Source organism: Xyrauchen texanus, chromosome 20 (assembly GCF_025860055.1).
Source record: "Xyrauchen texanus isolate HMW12.3.18 chromosome 20, RBS_HiC_50CHRs, whole genome shotgun sequence".
NCBI lineage: Eukaryota > Metazoa > Chordata > Actinopteri > Cypriniformes > Catostomidae > Xyrauchen > Xyrauchen texanus.
This window is the reverse complement of record NC_068295.1, coordinates 3,248,914-3,270,496: the sequence shown is the minus strand read 5'-3', so window position 1 is coordinate 3,270,496 and position 21,583 is coordinate 3,248,914. Positions and strand designations below refer to the sequence as shown.

General features: G+C 39.0%; 1 protein-coding gene across 3 annotated transcripts in view; it reads left to right on the top strand.

Annotated features, from left to right (window-relative positions):
* The window catches only part of LOC127660429 (signal-induced proliferation-associated 1-like protein 2), a 212,756-nt gene that overhangs the window by 95,311 nt on the left and 95,862 nt on the right, over positions 1 to 21,583 (top strand). For all 3 annotated transcript variants that reach the window (XM_052150646.1, XM_052150647.1, XM_052150645.1), the window contains exons 4-6: positions 583 to 771; positions 10,446 to 10,620; positions 14,124 to 14,227. In XM_052150646.1, the coding sequence (XP_052006606.1) occupies positions 583 to 771; positions 10,446 to 10,620; positions 14,124 to 14,227 (468 nt within the window). The remainder of the gene's footprint in view (positions 1 to 582; positions 772 to 10,445; positions 10,621 to 14,123; positions 14,228 to 21,583) is intronic.

The window sequence follows — 21,583 nt, the reverse complement described above, 5'->3', positions numbered from 1 at the left end:
CATATAAAAGATAAAATGATTGACCTTTTTTCTTTGAAGACAACTGCCCAAATGCAAATATTCTCAGCTCATTATTTTTTTAATGGCTAGATCACTTCTCTCTGGTAATCACTAATGAACCGCAGGCTGATGGATGCTTTGATCTTCAACATCTAATGGCGATCATTCTCAATTAAACAGAATTATAAAGCCTATTTTCATTCTCTACATGCTGTAGATTCACATGCATCAATCTCTCAGAAATTACCATTGAAAGGAGCTCAAAGCAGGCCAGTACTTTGCATGAAAGCTTCTACTTCATAAAAGCGATATCATGGTGAAAGTACAAATAAAAGGGACTAGACTACAATTTCTTCCTCTCAGCCAACAGCATGTCCAGAAATCTCCGCCTGTAGAATACGGGCCTGTAGAGTACAGTTGAGAAAGAAATGTAAACGCAACAACAGCACCTGGTGTTGAACTGAAAAATGGGTTGCTGCCATAATGGCTGAGCTAGCAGAAGCTATTGTTGTGAATACAATAGACATTCTTGTGCTAAGGTATTTTTCAGTAATACTAATAGTTCTTTACATTTCTCATCAGTTAACCACTTTGCGAGGAGCGATTCTGGAGGATGCTGTGCCTTCCACAGCGAGGCACGGTATGGCGCGTGGTCTTCCTCTGAAGGAAGTGCTGGAGTATGTGGTGCCCGAACTAAACATCCAGAGCCTCAGACTGGCCATCAGCTCACCCAAAGTCCCGGAGCAACTCCTCAAACTGGACGAGCAGGGGGTGAGGCATTTTATTTCCTGTTTTTATAGAAAGGATAGTTCCTGGTCTTTAAATCTGCTGAATGAGCCACGTTCATTACAAGCCATGTGCACACATGTGACCACACATCAAGTGAATTCAATATTAAGGGTTAGGGTTTAGGGTATTTTGATGTATTTTTTTTCGTTGTTAAAATGCTTCTCTAATGCGAACATAATGCAGAGACAACTTTAAGTAAGCCACTTGAAGTAGGGATGCACCGATACTAAATTTGTGAGCCGATACCCAGTGATGAGTGGATTACTGATTTGTAATCAGGTACCGATTACAATTTACATAACAAAAATGCAATCAGTAATGTAATCTTGTTTATTACATTTTTGTTGTTACTTTTGGATTACTTCCAACCTATTTTACTTGATGTCACATGCATCATTTTAGCATAAAAGTACAAAGAGTAATAGTTTTTATTCCATTTTCTATTACAAAAAAAAAGAACTCCTCATCAGTGCATGAATTTGAATATACAATAAACATTAAATCCAACAGCAATGACAGTGCATGGCCAAAGCTTATAATTCAAAACACAGACACATCAAATTCATTTTAAGTGCATAAAACAATAGAAACATTATGTGACATTAATAATGAAAATTAACGACTATATATTCAACAGTAATGACATGGCTATGTATATCAGTGGATGCAAAAGATTGATTAAAAACTGGTAATCTGGTAATCAGAAGGTTGCTGGTTCAAACCCCACAGCCGCCACCACCACTGTGTCCTTGAGCAAGGCACTTAACTCCAGGTTGTTCCGGGGGGATTGTCCCTGTAATAAGGGCTCTGTAAGTCACTTTGAATAAAAAGCATCTGCCAAATGCATAAATGTATAAAAAGAGAACAATTAGGGGGATCAATAAATTAACTATTTACTGCCGTTGCATTGTTAATATGTAATCATGTAATACATAAAGTAACTGTAGTCCTATTACAAGTATTTAAAAATGTAATTAACCTAATTACAAGTACTTGATTTTGTAATCTGATTACATAATCCAGATTACATGTAATCCTGGAGTGGTGGAGGCGTAATGGCTAAAGCACAGGGCTGTTAATCAGAAGGTTGCTGGTTCATACCCCACGGCCACCACCATTGTGTCCTTGAGCAAGACACTTAACTCCAGGTTGCTCCGGGGGGATTGTCCCTGTAATAAGTGCACTGTAAGTCGCTTTGGATAAAAGCGTCTGCCAAATGCATAAATGTAAATGTAAATGTTATCCATTACTACCCAGCACTGCCGATAACAATATTAATTAAATAAAAAAATCTGCCGATAGTGATTATTTGGTGTTTCTACTTTTTTATGACACCTTGTTTCAAACCACTGACAATTGTGTGATAAAATTCTGGCAAACTTGTTTCAAATTTGCCGCAAATTCGCCACTGATTATTTTCAATGCAAACAAGCTTTGCGGCAAACTCTTCATTGTCGCCAAACGACTAACATTTGCGGTGAATCACAAGATCATTTGCATGTGAAAATAATGCATCAGAACTCTTTTTTGTAACGGGTAATTACTATGGCTGTCAAACATTTCAATGTTTTATTCAAATGAATTAAATGACATGCCGACCAATTAATCAAATAAATCTCAATTAATTGCATACACCATTATTTGCTGAGAAAGGCCCACAAATTACGCTAATTTATATAATACATAATAATTTAACTATTTATAAATATAATACCTATATTATATATATAGTATATAATATATATATTATATATATAGCCTATAGTAACCTCGTGCAACCCCACATCCACATGCGTTGACGTTGTGTTTTAGCTTCGCTATACGCAACGTATAATTGAAATTAATTAAATTATTAACGGACTGAATACTGTTCAGAAGACTCTAGGCTGTCATCTAAGGGTTACATTAATGGCGTATCGAGTCATGTGACACAACAGCATACCATTGATTTCCGTAAAGCGCTCCTATGGATGCTGCGCCAACACAAGTGCCTTTTCATTGAAACCTGTTTAGGTGTAAAGAGTAGCGTCCTCTAGTTTTGTTTGATATGCTGCTTTAAAAAAATCAGTTCATTTTTCGTGCATTAGCACGCTGATTAACACATTGTCCACATATGTGGAAATTGGCACCACAGTTCCTCAAAAGAATGAACATGTTAGTTATTTTGAATAACTTTCTACCACATCTGTAGATCATTTAGCTTCATTTTAAAATACATTTTGGTATTTTTTATGTTATCACTGTGCAATATGATTCTATTCATTATCATTAGTAAATGCATTCCTATATTCACTGCATAATCACACTGAGAATTAATGGGTTCAGACAAAAGCTGAATAATGCTGCTTTCAGAGGCTTTATATGGAGTTAGGATGAAAATAAGGTGCATTTCGAACTGTTCTGAGATCAGTGCAGACAGTCAGCACACTGGAGGTTAAGTTATTCTCTATATAGGGAGCAAGGGAGCATCATATAGCTCTCTATGAGGTTAAGTGCATGCACTCATTGTCCCACAGACATGGGACAATGATAATCAGCATAGATTAAGAATTTTATAATGCTGCATTTTATTTGAACATGGTTGGCAGTGATTGGATGATGCTGGACAATACTTTGGATCTGAATGTTTTATTCAGCTTTACAGAAAATCAGCTGTAATGTCTGTAAAGTCTCAATAACATGAATAACCAACACTCCTGGAAACGTAATACACAATTGGATGATAAAAAATCGGACTTTCTATAGCTTGACGTTATTTTAAATTTCACAGCTTAGTCCCGCTGTCTTGTTTCAGTCGAGTTTGTCAATGTGTCCAGTTCTCACAGTACGTGTTTGTAACAGGACTTGTCATTGTAGGAATGAGGAAGTGGGGTTCAGGTAATGCCACACTCTTTATTTACTCAAAATAACACTCAATAGCTTGGCTGATACTCTCTAATGCGTGGTACAGCTGGGTAACTCCCTCTCCTCCCTGGGCTCTGGCGTGGGCTCCTCTTATCACTCTTCCCGGATTACTGCAACAAGAAACGGCTGTTAGCCCTAATTGTCACCCATGGATGAATTCTTACCACTTCCCCTCTCCCTGGACGGACACTAAACCATGCCCTCGCCACAGCGTTCTTGCGCTAAATTATAATGTGATATCGACAGCCCTAGATATTACACAACTTTGAAAGAAATTGTAAAGGAGTTCAATGGGAAGGAGGAGGCGACAACCGGCTTGGCAATATAAATCATATTTTAATGAATAACTTAAACCAAAAGACAAACACACACATGACGGACATGTCCGTAAACGATCTCTCTCGTCGCACCACCGTCTGCCTCTCGGAGGCTTAATTAGCCTGATAAGTGACTGGGTGTGTATAATCACGACCCGGCCTCACCCTCGCCCTCCACCCTGCCACAGAAATTATTTAACTAATAACTTTATGCTCTATGTCAGTGGTTCCCAACCCTGGTCCTGGAGTACCCCCAACACTCCCAGTTCTGCTCATGGAGCCTCTACTGCTGAGCTGATGAGTTGAATCAGGTGTGTTAGATAAGGGAGACATCCAAAACATGCCGTGTTGGTGGTACTCCAGGACCAGGGTTGAGAACCACTGCTCTATGTCTCTACATGTCTTCCATGTTTCAGGGTAACTGGTCTCAGTTATATATATATATATAAAATGCATCAAAAAGCACATTGTTAACTCTCATTAATTTAATTCTGAATGATGAAGCATGCCCCTCTGCTTCAGTTTAAACTGATCATATTTCTTGTTGTCAAGTTTTAAGGTACGTAATCAAACTAGTTGTGTTAATAGTTTTAACGGTAGTTTTACCTCTTGAAATTCTAGTAGAGCAAAGCTTACAAACTGTAACTCTGCTGTCATTGTCACCTTATTCAAAAATGTCACACAAGAGACATTTACTTTCACACACAGCCAGAGTTGTAGACTAGTCGTCCAATGCGTTTTCCTCCCCATTTAACAGGAAAAGAATTATCCAATGTCATTAAGTGCAGACACTTGCTTGTATCGGTCGATACCAATGTTTGTTAGCTCTAATTCAAAGGTTAATTTCTCAGAAAACAAACACTGTGTCTTTGTGGTGCTATCAAATCATTGCTAGGACCAGACAGAACATATGGCTGTGACTATGAAAATCACCTTACACCTGGTCTTAATAAAAATCCATTTGTAGAGTAGTTTTACCCATGAATCCATAAGGCTGAACCAACAACACTTCTTTGAATCGCTTCTGTCAGCACTGCTACTAATCAACGTCTTGTTTCTGAGAGAGAAAATCAGCCAATATCATGCTTAAGAGTCAATCAATATCAGCTCCAGTCTCCCATCGATTTTAACTTCAAGTGGAAATGTGAATGAGCACAGACTTCTATATCCAGCATTGCATTTTATTTCATAGATGGAGTCCTTCCATTCCCATCCGCTCAATAACTGAGTTTCATTGTTGACGTGTTATAATAATGCACGCACAATGGAAGTCTATAGGGAAAACTGTTTGTAAACAATCATTATTTTTGCCATTCCGTTTGTTGCTGCTAGAGGTGCAGAAATTGCACTCTGCACATTTTAGGAAACAACTTGTTTGTATTGAAAAGATTATAGCTACTGACACATACACATTCAACAGACTGTTGAATAGTGTCTGGTTTGGTAATGAACGGTACAGTGCAAAAAATGAGTATTTTTGCTTAAAAAATGTATGCTTAAAACAAGAAAAAACTATTTGCCAATGGGGTAAGAAAAATAAACTTAATTCAAAGTGGAAAACACGTTTGTGCCCATTTTGCTTGACAATTAAATAAATCATGTTTTAAGGATGTTTAGATGCTTTTACAGGAAAACAATACAAAAATACTTCATTTTTTGCTGTGTAGTCTTTGCCTCGAGGGAAATAGGTGTGAAAAACAACACCTATGTCACATAATGCGCTAATGACCTAAAGTCTGCCACCCACACGGCCCATAGGGTAGTGTACAAAAGAGCGGAAATGATATCATGTTACCTTGGGCTGCTGCAGGACAGATTCGCTGCTCAATTGTTGCTTGTACATAATGAGAAGTGTTCCCTTTCATTTCCTGTTGCTGCCCTCGCTTACGGTCGAGTATAACTATGACTCGCATGGGACGATAGAGTTTGTGGCCCATTTAGCAGAGGAAAGTTTTGTTATAGAGTGCAGTAATAGGGTTCTAGAGGCAAAAATCCCATTAATTTCACCTAAAAATGACATTTCTGTCATTATTCACCCTCAAGTCTGTATGAATTTGACATCATCAGTCAGCATTCACTGTACCTGCATTTTTCTTTCCATGCAATAAAAGTGAATTTTGTTAGATGTCTCTGAAAACAAGACAAAATATCTTATGTAATTTTGCATGAAATGAAGTACATTTAACTGGAAAATACGCAAAAATGTGTTTTGTACAGTGTACATATATCTAACGCAATTTTGCATCACACTTGAATTTCTCTTTAAGGATGTTAATAGATATTTTTACTGGACAAGACAAAAATAATGATAAAAAAGTTTTCCTTTTTGCATATGATAAGAGACTTTTGGTGTGACACCAGCGGTTTTCTCTCAGAGTCATGAGAAGTAGAAGGCGGACACATGACACATTACTGCCCTAAGGGCTGATGGGAGCAGAAAAGCTTGCGATGATGTCACAGCGGTCAGGAAGGAGTTATCCGCTCAAAGGGAAACCCAGGAGAACTCAATCTTTCTTTCTATCTCTTCATCTTTGCTCTTTGTTCTTTATTTATTTTGCCATTCCATGTCAATCAAGTCCAAGTCAAAGGGTAGGCTCTAGACAGCCGGTAGTGTCCTGCAAAGTAACTTCAAAGGATATTCGGTCTTTTAGGGAGTTTATGGGGCTTGTCCACTGCATGGTACAACTCAACTCGACTCTGGATAGTGCCTGCTACCTAATTTTACCAACCTCGGACGAGGTTCCAAGCGAGCCGAGCCGATACTAAATGTGATGTCAAAATCCTGCAGATCACTGATTGGTCAGAGAGAATCGCCACTGGATTTCCGACACGGGACATCAACCCGTCAGTTTTAAAGTTAGCAACATCGATAACAGTGTCATTTGTTCACACGACTTTCTAATTGTGAAAAAAGAAATGGCTCTGAGCAAAACCACGCCATGGTCAATAAACGAGGTGCAGACGGTCCACTCGTTAGCGACGAACGAAACGGAAAAGTCTCTCAGGAAGTGTCTCAGCTGTTGGCCGCACACGGCTACCACCGGACCTACCAACAGTGTAGGGAAAAGTTAAAAACACTTAAAAGTGAGTACAGAACCATCAAGGAAAAGTGGAAGTGGTTCGACCAAATGGACGGCATCTAAACCAGCAAGTGCCCTGGACTGGCGTTGATCCACGATGGAGGATGAGACGTTTTGTTACGTTAACTCTATACTCTGCTTGAAAGCTTCACTTTATTTAGTTGACCAGCTACTGGAAAGCTTCTAAAACAACCAGGACAATTTAACTGATACACTTGTGTAAAATCACCATCAACAACTGCTTTATGCAGCACAATGAGCTAGCAGCTAACAGCTAGCGGGCGTGTTATTGTTTTGGTCAGTTTGTGTCGTGTTTAATATGATTTCATGGCAGTAGAGGCGGCGCAACTATGACGATCAGCCTATAATCCCACCCACGTCGAGGTGGCACTAAACTGCACTGGAAATGCAAGCTTAGAAAAGTAAAGCAAGTTGAGGCAAGTGGAACTGTATGTGTAGTGGAAAAGTGCCATTAGCTGTAAGGGTACATGAACAGTATTGAGTTGGCGTCTGCCCTGACGAATGTCTATATTTATCTGCATATTTCAGAGGGTCAAAACTCTGCTGTATAACTCAAGCTTTGCTGCACTTATCTCAATGTATGTGTGTGTATCCTTCCTAAAGCCAAGTAGGGCATCTCCTCTGGACTGCATTAGCGCTGCTTGAGTAGACACTGTGGAAGTCACTGGCTGCTCCATAATCCAAAACAATCGCTGAAGGTTTCAGAAAACAAGGTCACCATGACAACAGTATGGTTCCAAGCTGGGAATACTTGACCCATGTAAGAGTGTACAGTCTGATCCTGGAGCACTGAAATATCAACTCCATCTCACCGAGAAGACATTTTCCCTGCCTCATCAACCCTGTTCAGTGCATTAGATGTGGGTTAGCATTGCGTAAGGATTGTTATGGCCATTATTATGGCTGCTCTTGGCATTTTGTGTGGGACTGTGATTGATACTACATTGATGTTTCTATTATATTAGGGTAACAGCTTGGTTCACATCAAAATAGACAATGGATGATGCAAGTTAAGGTGTTTACATTCATATTTAGGCTACTTCATTAAGGGTGAAGTGTTGCTAAAAAGGTGGTTTGCTGGTCTACCAAGCTTGTTAGGTCTGTTTTGATGGTTTTAGGGGTTTTTTGGTCACTTGTCAACTGGTCAGGCTGGACGACCAGCTGGATGATCAACTTTACTAGCTTAAATCAATTAAGACCACCAAAACCGACCACCGGAGGCCAGTTTATGGTATTTTTTCAGCAGGTTTTTGATGTTAAAATACTTTTACCTATCCCAGTTTAATGTGCAGAGTTGACTATAAGTAATGCATTCGTGGTGGTGGTGGCGTAGTAGTCTAAAGCACATAACTGGTAAGCAGAAGGTTGCTGGTTCGATCCCCACAGGCACCACCTTTGTCCTTGAGCAAGGCACTTAACTCCCATTCACAAACACATTTACACTCGTACTCCGTCCTGCTCTACCAACTGAGCCGCAGCCACCCATGGTACATTTTTCTGAGAGTATTGTTCATTTTTTATTCATATTATTTAATATATGCAAGTTTAAATGTAAAACAATTTGGGCCGTCAATCGATAATCGAGTTAAAAGAGATAGTTCACAATGTCTGTGATTTTTGGAGCTTGAAGGTCTGATCACCATCCACTTGCATTTTAAGGACCTACTGAGCTAAGATATTTTTCTATTTTACTTCAGAGGTGTTCTGCTGAAGACAGAAAGTCATACACACCTGAGATGGGAAGCTATAGCTTATTTGATAGTTCATGATAGCCAGGCCTTGATGAAATTAACTTTTTTCTCGGATTTTCTTCGCTGGTTTTGAGGGAAAATCAGCGGAATGCTGTGAGAGGGATCAACCGCTTATCCGAAGTCAGGTTGCAGGGGCAGCTGCTCCAGCAGGGGGCCCCAAACTTCCCTATCCCAAGCCACATTAACCAGCTCTGACTGGGGGACCCCGAGGCGTTCCCAGGCCAGTGTGGAGATGTAATCTCTCCACCTAGTCCTGGGTCTTCCCCGAGGCCTCCTCCCAGCTGGACGTGCCTGAAACACCTCCCTAGGGAGGCGCCCAGGCGGCTTCCTTACCAGATGCCCAAACCACCTCAACTGACTCCTTTCGACGCAAAGGAGTAGCGGCTGTACTCCGAGCTCCTCACGGATGACTGAGCTCCTCACCCTATCTCTAAGGGAGAAGCCCGCCACCCTTCTGAGGAAGCCCATTTCGGCCGCTTGTACTCGCGACCTAGTTCTTTCGGTCATGAGAGTGTGGGATCTGTAGAACTTTTGTGAATGACCGATATTGCAATTCTGCAGTTTTGCATGCACAGATTCCAGCTGGGTCTGATGATATCTATTTTGGTAACTAATGTTTACAAATACAGTGTTACTAGTTGATGATGTTACAATATTAATTCGGAATGGACACAGTTTTCATTAAAAAAAAGAAAAAGTTTTGTTCACAAAGTCAAACTTTGTTCAAAATGAATATGTACAGAATATTTCACAGATATTTAACAGTTTACTTGCTTCTAAGTGCAAACAAAATTCTTTGAGGCATCTTTGAATATGTTTCAAAGATTTGATACCACAAATGGGCTGGTTTGAGTATTTGAGAAACTTGTTATTTTTCAATTACAAGCAGCACTGAAATGACACACTTTATCTTTAAATTCGCACTTGGAACATGATTTAATTTCACAGAAGCAGGTACTCGACTCTCAGCTGTTGAGCTTGCCAAACATAATCCCTCAATTTCCATAATGATGATTAAACCCTTCGAAACAGCACAATCTGAAGTGTCGGCTTTGTAGTCATTAAGCTGGCTATACTAATATTTATTTAACATTGCACTATTGCGATTGTAGTTGTGTAGATGATGTTTCCCCTCGCGAATGCTTGAATTCTTACATCCAAACACCGGAAAATAAACTTGCGTTTCTCTGACATGTATTACAAACATAACCGTCTAGTTTACCATCATCAGTGTTTATCTAAAGTGTTGCGCACTGTTACATACATGACTAATTGGTTTTCCTTGCAGCTTAAAGTTTTAGTCGTAGTTTCTCCTAAACTGCTTGAATCACCCATAATCCCTCTGGACAGCAGGAATTAGCTTCAGCAGCTTTAACTGTCTCTTCCCACAGAGGATAACTTTCACTGATTTATGCTGCTTTTGCTAACTTTCTTAAAGAAAATCAATTATAATTATAATAAAATTAATTCTGTGTCTTTTAGCAAATTTTAAAAACATTGATGGATAATCCTCTATTCGCTCCTGAGTGTTATTGGTATTCAATTAGTTGAATGAATATATGTATTTGTGATTTATGTTTCAGCTGAGTTTTCAACACAAAGTAGGCATCCTGTACTGTAAAGCGGGTCAAAGCACAGAAGAGGAGATGTACAATAATGAGAATGCTGGACCGGCGCTGGACGAGTTCCTGGATCTGCTTGGACAGAGAGTAAAGCTGAAGGGTTTTATGAAGTACAGAGCACAACTGGACAACAAGAGTACGTACTAATGCTAAACATCGTAATCGTAATATACACTGCATACTGTGCTAACCCATTTGATATTTTCTTTGTTGTTTGGGGAAATTGTTTTCATTCATATTTCTCCCTTACAAAAAGTACTGTGGCGGAATCAGATAGTAATACTTTGTTACTTTGGTGCTTCATTATATACCAAAGTATCATTATGATGATGTACCATGGTACATATCCAAAAAATGGTATTACCATAGTGCATGTCCAGAAAACATGGTATTACCACGGGACATGTCCAGAAATATTGGTATTACCACGGGACATGTCCAGAAATATTGGTATTACCATAGTGCATGTCCAGAAATATTGGTATTACCACGGGACATGTCCAGAAATATTGGTATTACCACGGGACATGTCCAGAAATATTGGTATTACCATAGTACATGTCCATAAATATGGTATTACCATGGTGCATGTCCAGAAAACATGGTATTACCACGGGACATGTCCAGAAATATTGGTATTACCATGGTGCATGTCCAGAAATATTGGTATTACCATGGTACATGTCCAGAAAACATGGTATTATCATGGTGCATGTCCAGAAATATTGGTATTACCATGGTACATGTCCAGAAAACATGGTATTACCAAGGTCCATGTCCAAAAACATGGTATTACCTTAGTGCATGTCCATAAATATGGTATTATCATGGTGCATGTCCAGAATACCATGTTTTCTGGACATGAACCATGGTAATACCAATATTTCTGGACATTTACCGTGGTAATACCATGTTTTCTGGACATGCACCATGATAATACCAATATTTCTGGACATGCACCATGATAATACCATGTTTTCTGGACATGCACCATGGTAATACCATGTTTTCTGGACATGCACCATGGTAATACCAATATTTATGGACATGCACCATGGTAATACCAATATTTATGGACATGCACCATGGTAATACCAATATTTCTGGACAAGCACCATGATAATACCATGTTTTCTGGACATGCACCATGGTAATACCAATATTTCTGGACATGTCCCGTGGTAATACCATGTTTTCTGGACATGCACCATGGTAATACCAATATTTCTGGACATGTCCCTTGGTAATACCATGTTTTCTGGACATGCACCATGATAATACCATGTTTTCTGGATATGCACCATGGTAATACCAATATTTCTGGACATGTCCCTTGGTAATACCATGTTTTCTGGACATGCACCATGGTAATACCATATTTTCTGGACATTTACCATGGTTCATGTCCAGAAAACATGGTATTATCATGGTGCATGTCCAGAAATATTGGTATTACCATGGTGCATGTCCAGAAAACATGGTATTATCATGGTGCATGTCCAGAAAACATGGTATTACCAAGGTCCATGTCCAAAAACATGGTATTACCTTAGTGCATGTCCATAAATATGGTATTATCATGGTGCATGTCCAGAATACCATGTTTTCTGGACATGAACCATGGTAATACCAATATTTCTGGACATTTACCGTGGTAATACCATGTTTTCTGGACATGCACCATGATAATACCAATATTTCTGGACATGCACCATGATAATACCATGTTTTCTGGACATGCACCATGGTAATACCATGTTTTCTGGACATGCACCATGGTAATACCAATATTTATGGACATGCACCATGGTAATACCAATATTTATGGACATGCACCATGGTAATACCAATATTTCTGGACAAGCACCATGATAATACCATGTTTTCTGGACATGCACCATGGTAATACCAATATTTCTGGACATGTCCCGTGGTAATACCATGTTTTCTGGACATGCACCATGGTAATACCAATATTTCTGGACATGTCCCTTGGTAATACCATGTTTTCTGGACATGCACCATGATAATACCATGTTTTCTGGATATGCACCATGGTAATACCAATATTTCTGGACATGTCCCTTGGTAATACCATATTTTCTGGACATTTACCATGGTTCATGTCCAGAAAACATGGTATTATCATGGTGCATGTCAGAAATATGTATTACCATGGTGCATGTCCAAAAACATATTATCATGGTGCATGTCCAGAAACATGGTATTACCATGGTGCATGTCCAGAAAACATGGTATTATCATGGTGCATGTCCAGAAATATTGGTATTACCATGGTGCATGTCCAGAAAACATGGTATTACCATGGTGCATGTCCAGAAAACATGGTATTACCATGGTGCATGTCCAGAAAACATGGTATTATCATGGTGCATGTCCAGAAAACATGGTATTACCATGGTGCATGTCCAGAAAACATGGTATTACCATGGTGCATGTCCAGAAAACATGGTATTATCATGGTGCATGTCCAGAAAACATGGTATTATCATGGTGCATGTCCATAAATATTGGTATTACCATGGTGCATGTCCAGAAAACATGGTATTACCATGGTGCATGTCCAGAAAACATGGTATTATCATGGTGCATGTCCAGAAATATTGGTATTACCATGGTGCATGTCCAGAAAACATGGTATTATCATGGTGCATGTCCAGAAAACATGGTATTACCACGGTAAATGTCCAGAAATATTGGTATTACCATGGTTCATGTCCAGAAAACATGGTATTATCATGGTGCATGTCCAGAAAACATGGTATTACCATAGTACATGTCCAGAAATATTTTTATTACCATGATAAATGCCTGAAAAACAGTATTACTTTTGTACCTTGCCACAACAACATGGCATAACCATGGTAAATGTCCTGAAAACATGCTAGTATCATTGTAGTACTGTTTGTCCAAAAAAACAACAAACATGGTATTACCTGTCAATAGGCCTAGAAAACTGGATTATTTTTGTACTTGTTGGTCTTAAAGAACATTGAATTTTGATTGTACACATCCAAAAAGAATATGGTCCCAAACCATGTCCTAAAACGTAAGTAATGGAACTGTCCCATTACTGCAGACTTTGATTAATTTGCTAAATGCCTATGAAAACTTTTTTTAAAAACTACCCGTCTCACTTATATCTGTGTGAATGCACATGCATATGGCCCTAAATGTCTGTATTTGATGGTAGCTGATGGTGCATGTAGCTTGTCGGAAGAGTTGCAGCTGTTGAAAGATTGCAGTTGTCTTGGCTCTCTCTCTCTCATCCTCTCTCTTCACCTCTCAACAGTAACTTAAGCTGATGTGTAGCTATTGCATCTTAAATCCTTCTCACCCTAACCCAGATTTGAACCAAAACTATGCACTTGTATCTTTGTGTGTACTTGCTGAAAGATAAAATGGCATTAAACAGCCTTAGATAGTTTTCTGGTCTCAGATGGCCACCAAGCTGGTTCCTATTGGTTAGGCTGGTCTGCTTTGATGGTTTTAGAGGGATTTTTGGCCCTTGTGAACTGGTCAGGCTGGGAGACCAGCTGGCCAACAAGATAAACCAGCTTAAACCAACTACTACCTGTGGTTTGTTTATTTATTGCTCCTTCTCATCTCCCGTTACAGCGGACTCTACCGGTAATCACTCACTCTATACGACCTACAAAGACTATGAACTGATGTTCCATGTGTCCACACTTCTCCCCTACACGCCCAACAACAGGCAACAGGTCAGTGTCTTCTTCAATTCATTATTTTTCCTCTAAAGTTCCAGTATTATTTTGGTGTTGTTTTTTTGCAGTACAACAGTCATAATTGAGTTGTCCATGTCCATTGTCTGTAGTACACAAAAGGAGAAATTTTAAAGAAACAATTATAATAGAGCTATAGGATATATTTGAGTGAGAAACAGACCAAAATGTACGTTATATGGTTTCAAGTCATATAGACCACGTTTCTGACACTTTTATTTTATGCTTCTTTGTGTTTAACGGAAGAACGTCAACAATATGAGGGTGAGCAAGTAATGACAGAATTGTCATATTTGAGTAAACTATCCCTTTAAGAATTAGTTAATAAAAAAAATGTGACCAAAATTTCTATTGTCTGTGATAGTCACCTTTTGCTCGCAGCAACATGCCTGTTTCCATTCTGTTTGGAAGGCTTGTTGTCGTGACAACCGCCCAGGTCTTTCAATCAACTTGTCCCCGGGGAACGGGCTGTGATGCTTATCTATCAGATCCTACAACAGGTAGAATGGATGGATACAGAAGATGCTCTGATAAAGCTTTGATTAAAGAGACTCACGTGGCATCCGTCAGGGCTGTAGGAGCGTATGTGGAGCTCGTGTCGCTCTCGCGCCTATCCTACAATTAGAGGTCACCTCCACGTCTGTCTACCAGCATGAGCTCTTTTAACTTGACTGAAGACCGAGCACTCCAGCACTGAAGGAAATCAATAAAAGAAGTCAATGAAAATCAAAGCAGTGTGCTCCGCAAAGTCTGAGACCACATTACAAATCTGGGATTCAAAATCTAATTTAAAACTGGAAATAAACAAACTGGATGGAAACAATAGAATTGTTTTTTATTATATATATATATATGCAAAATATTCAGATAATTAAAATGCGTTACATTCCTGTGGCAGAAGATTTCATCATTGATAAAACAATATAAAAAGCAGCTTTAGAATATAATGTATTGTTTATTACCATATTATTGATCATAAGTCAATCATTGATCAATAGTTCACAGCAATCCATTACACAAGTGAATTTATCAATCAGAGATTTATTATGAGGGCTTGTTTAAGGACCGTCAATGTACACCTGCGTCAGACATGCTTGTGTAGCGTCTCGGGTGCGTTGCATCATAAACATACATTTTTAGGTCACTGTGTCAAATTAAATATAGTTTAATACTCAGAACACATCTTGAGATCTCTTAGTTCAGATTTGCGCTCCATCAAGTGTTTGAATGCAAGAATGTAACGCATGTTTGTGTTGATCTGCTGAAGTGTTTTCTTCTCTGTATAAACTGCACGTTACCACAGCTGAAGTGGTACTGCCACTTACTGCCCCCTGGAGTAAACAGGTGGTACTACAAGCTTGCATTTCTGAGGAATCATTTTTAACACGTTATTTTTTGTCAAATGAATCGCACTGAATTAACGCGTTAAATCGACAGCCCTAATATATATACAGGTGAAACTCGAAAATTAGAAAATCGTGCAAAAGTTCATTAATTTCAGTAATTCAACTTAAAAGGTGAAACTAATATATTATATAGACTCATTACAAGCAAAGTAAGATATTTCAAGCCTTTATTTGATATAATTTTGATGATTATGGCTTACAGCTTATGAAAACCCCAAATTCAGAATCTCAGAAAATTAGAATATTGTGAAAAGGTTCAGTATTGTAGGCTCAAAGTGTCACACTCTAATCAGCTAAACACCTGCAAAGGGTTCCTGAGCCTTTAAATGGTCTCTCAGTCTGGTTCAGTTGAATTCACAATCATGGGGAAGACTGCTGACCTGACAGTTGTGCAGAAAACCATCATTGACACCCTCCACAAGGAGGGAAAGCCTCAAAAGGTAATTGCAAAAGAAGTTGGATGTTCTCAAAGTGCTGTATCAAAGCACATTAATAGAAAGTTAAGTGGAAGGGAAAAGTGTGGAAGAAAAAGGTGCACAAGCAGCAGGGATGACCGTAGCCTGGAGAGGATTGTCAGGAAAAGGCCATTCAAATGTGTGGGGAGCTTCACAAGGAGTGGACTGAGGCTGGAGTTACTGCATCAAGAGCCACCACACACAGGCGGGTCCTGGACATGGGCTTCAAATGTCAAACGTCTTACCTGGGCTAAAGAAAAAAAGAACTGGTCTGTTGCTCAGTGGTCCAAAGTCCTCTTTTCTGATGAGAGCAAATTTTGCATCTCATTTGGAAACCAAGGTCCCAGAGTCTGAAGGCAGAATGGAGAGGCACACAATCCAAGATGCTTGAAGTCCAGTGTGAAGTTTCCACAGTCTGTGTTGGTTTGGGGAGCCATGTCATCGGCTGGTGTTGGTCCACTGTGCTTTATTAAGTCCAGAGTCAACGCAGCCATCTACGGGACATTTTAGAGCACTTCATGCTTCCTTCAGCAGACAAGCTTTATGGAGATGCTGACTTCATTTTCCAGCAGGACTTGGCACCTGCCCACACTGCCAAAAGTACCAAAACCTGGTTCAATGACCATGGTATTACTGTGCTTGATTGGCCAGCAAACTCGCCTGACCTGAACCCCATAGAGAATCTATGGGGCATTGCCAAGAGAAAGATGAGAGACATGAGACCAAACAATGCAGAAGAGCTGAAGGCCGCTATTGAAGCATCTTGGTCTTCCATAACACCTCAGCAGTGCCACAGGCTGATAGCATCCATGCCACGCGCATTGAGGCAGTAATTAATGCAAAAGGGGCCCAAACCAAGTACTGAGTACAATATGCATGATTATACTTTTCAGAGGGCCGACATTTCTGTATTTAAAATCCTTTTTTTTATTGATTTCATGTAATATTCTAATTTTCTGAGATTCTGAATTTGGGGTTTTCATAAGCTGTAAGCCATAATCATCAAAATTATATCAAATAAAGGCTTGAAATATCTTACTTTGCTTGTAATGAGTCTATATAATATATTAGTTTCACCTTTTAAGTTGAATTACTGAAATTAATGAACTTTTGCACGATATTCTAATTTTTCGAGTTTCACCTGTATAATTACATGGTATGCTGATTAATCGCAATTAATTCCATACCTAAATATTTGCTGAGAAAGCCCCTCAATAACAATAACAATAATTCTGTATATAATGATTAAATAATTATAAATAGTTATATTTAAATAATTATGAATAATATATAAATATTATAAAAACAGATAATTAAAATGCATTATATTATTTTGGCACACAATTGAATTCATCAATCAGTCTGAGGTTTATTATAAGGGCTTGTTTAAGGATGCATCAATGTACACCTGCATCAGACGGACGCTTTTGGAGTTTCTCGGTTGCGTCGTTTAGGACGATGTGTCAAGTTAAACGTAGTTTAATACTTAGAAAATCACATTTTGAGATCCCTACATTCGGATTTGTGCTCCAAGCTGTGTTTGAACGGAAGTATGTGTTATCATTTTGGGTGCTTCTCATTTCTAAAATTGTGCATCCTCGTTTCCTTCTATTGCTTCCTTTCCTTGCTTCTTAGCTCCACCATCTTAGGTGACGAGGACAGAGGATCAAAGCAAGATGAATTTGTAAAATGAAATGTCCTGATTACTCACGCGTCACTTCATAGCGGGGTTTTACGAAGTTGCAGTACCTTGGCGAGCTTGTTGTTATTTTATTGAAACTTAAATTTATTAATATATTCATAATAAATCCAAATAATTCAAGATGCAATGTTGAAGTATGTGTCGATTTATGATTTATTTAAACTGCAATGGTGATAAATGAATTAAAACAATTGTGTCAGATGTGAAGGGGGAGGAGCATTTATACGTGCATCATGTGCTTCAACCAAAAAGTCTTCTTTTTCCTCGCTCAAGCATCCTCCGTAAGCTTCCTCCATCCTCGCTGTGCATTTAGAGAATTGATACATCCTTCATGATGGTGGTCTTTGATCGGTTTCCTGGTCATGGGCTCGAGGACGGAGGAGCGAGGAAACTAGGATGACAATTTAGGAAATGATAAGCACCCCTTGTGTTGTCTGCTGTCGGTAAGTGTGGTTTGTTCTCTGTATAAGCTGCACATTACCTATACAGCTGGAGTTTCACTTACTGCCGCCTGAGAAAACAGGTGGTCCTACAAGCTTAAATTGCTCCGGAATATTCCATATTATGGTCCAGGGACATGATTAATTGCATACATTTTTTAACACGCACTGAATGAACACGCTAAATCAACAACCTAATATATATATATATATATATATATATATATATATATATATATATATATATACAGTATATATAAAATGAAGAGGAGGGCATGGCCTGGCACTGAATCAGCTGAGCAGCCAGGGAGCCGAGATCTTGCATTGTTGACGGGAGAGTCGAACCACTCCGTAAAGTCTTCTCCAGCACATCCCAAAGACTTTCAGTGGGTTCAGGACTCTGTTCTGGCCAATTCATGTGTGAAAATGATTCCTCATGCTCCCTGAACCACTCTTTCACTATTTGAGTTGATTAATCTCGGCATTGTCGTTCTGGAATATGCCAGTGCCATCAGGGAAGAAAAAATATCCATTGATGGATAACCTGGTCATTCAGTACATTTAGGTAGTCAGCTGACTTCATTTTATTGACTCATAACGTTGCTGAGGCTAGACCTGACCAATTGAAGCAACCCCAGATCATAACACTGCCTCCAGAGTCTTGTACAGTGGGCACTATGCATGACAGGTGCTTCATGCGCTTCCCTTCTTACCCTGATGGACCTATCACTTTGGAATAGGGTAAATCTGGACTCATCAGACCACATGACCTTTTTCTGTTGCTCCACAGTCCAAACTTATAATAAAACAGTCGTGTTTTATGATTAGCCTCACTAACAAGTGGCTTTCTTGTGGCCACACAGCTGTTTAGTCCCAATCTTGTACGTTCTCATTGCATTGTGCGTGTGGAAATGCTCTTACTTTCACTATTAAACATAACCGTGAGTTCTACTGTCGATTTTTTACGATGTGACTTCAAGCGTTTTAGTGAAAGCGTAAAATAATAATAAGCATTTAATAATGCGTTGGGCTGTTCTTAACCAATTCCAGTGATTTCAGCAATCTCCTTGGTTGTTTTCATTGCTTGATGATGGCCAATAATTTGTCCCTTCTGAAATACAGTAACGTCTTTCCCACGACCACAGGATACGTCTTCTGACATGGTTGTTTAGGAAATGAGACGCTACACTACATCAGTTAGGCTGAAACATATTAATAACTGCAATAATGATCCAATCATAGGCTCTTAAATATCTGCTTATTTATCTTTATACTGTGGAAGGCTTTGGAAGATGTTAATAAAACATGATATTGTTACATATTGTTTTATTTTATTTCCTAAGATTGAAATAAATGCATTTTGACAAGAAAAGAAGTAAATATAGTGTCTAATATCACCACTTTCAAAATCTTTAAATTTTCTTAATCTTAAAATTTTACATTTTCAGTCGCTGACTGGCAGCACTAATATATGTCTATGTGTGCGTTTCATCAACTTTAGGCAGTTTAGCTCTAAGGACTTCTAGGGAACACTTTGTTTTATTTGTCTACTATCTGTTCATTTTGTTGTTTCAGTGTAATTTCCAGCTAATCTTAAAATCTGCATTGTGTTAAATATAGTTATGTGGTGGAAATGACGCTTATTAAAATATATACATATTTATTTTCTATTTATATTTGAATATATAACAGCCAATTCCATTTTATGTATCCTAAATACAAACAATTAAATAATATTTTCTCAATGTTTGCATACTGTAATTTGGCAGCTTGGATGGAAATGACACCCACTTTTGTTGACTTGGTTCACAAGTACAATACATTTATTACAAAGTTTATAAGGCAATAAAAACTTTTGTAGGGACAAAATTGTTTGTTACTGTGGAATTGACAACACAGCTGTTCGGCTGTTTTGACAGAAATCTTTTTCATACAATAAATATTATACTAAAATATCAAATGAAAAAAGGAGTGCGGATAATTATTGAAACTGTTTGTTTATTTCAATCGTTGTTTGCATTGTCATAGTTTTAAACATGTAATAATTATAATAATTTATTCTGTTACTACTGAAAGTCTGGGTTTGGGACAAGGACAGTCGAATCTGTACATAAACAACATTTGAAAAGTATCAATTTGAATGTGACTTTCAAACAACAGAAAGGACAAAGTTGACATTTGTTTGTTTTGTTAACAACCAACACCTGCGATAAGAAATTGCCCTAAGCTGAAGAAACACCAACATATTTCCTTTTTAAAATATAGTGCATTTAGTTCCACTTTTAAGGAAAGAAACAAATACATTTTAAAATATTTAGTTGTATTTTATGTTGTTCAACTTTCTTTGATATTCTTCTAAACAAACCCTGCAAATGATTTTAAGTCCTTTTATTTCATTTGAATTTTGAAATTGTAAATATGTCAAATTAATCAAATGCATTAAATTCATTTGATGGTGTTAAACATATTTCATTAGTTTTAAAATGTAATAGATAAACTTTGTTAGCACTATTAACCCTTAAATGCACGGTAATCACTTATATCTATCAAAAATGGATGTGCAAAATGCCCAGATTGTGTAACATTTTTAACATATTTTCAAGACAATTAGAAAACATCCATCCATCCATCTTCAACCACTTATCCGAAGTCGGGTCGCAGGGGGAGCAGCTCCAGCAGGGGGCCCCAAATATCCCTATCCCGAGCCACATTAACCAGCTCTGACTGGGCGACCCTGAGGTGTTCCCAGGCCAGTGTGTAAATGTAATCTCTCCACCTAGTCCTGGGTCTTCCCCGAGGCCTCCTCCCAGCTGGACGTGCCTGAAACACCTCCCTAGGGAGGTGGCCACGGGACATCCTTACCAGATGCCCAAACCACCCCAACTGACCGTTTCGACGCAAAGGAGCAGCGGCTCTACTCCGAGCTCCTCACGGATGACTGAGCTCCTCACCCTATCTCTAAGGGAGAAGCCCGCCACCCTTCTGAGGAAGCCCATTTCGGCCGCTTGTACTCGCGACCTAGTTCTTTCAGTCATGACCCAGCCTTCATGACCATAGGTGAGGGTAGGAACAAAAATTGACCGGTAGATCGAGAGCTTTGCCTTCCGGCTCATCTCTCTTTTCGTGACAACGGTGCGATAGAGCGAGTGCGATACCGCCCCCGCTGCCCCGATTCTCCGGCCAACCTCCCGCTCCATTGTCCCCTCACTCGTGAACAAGACCCCGAGGTACTTGAACTCCTTCACTTGGGGCAATACCTCCTTCCCCACCTGGAGTACGCACTCCATCGGTTTCCTGCTGAGAACCATGGCCTCAGATTTAGAGGTGCAAAT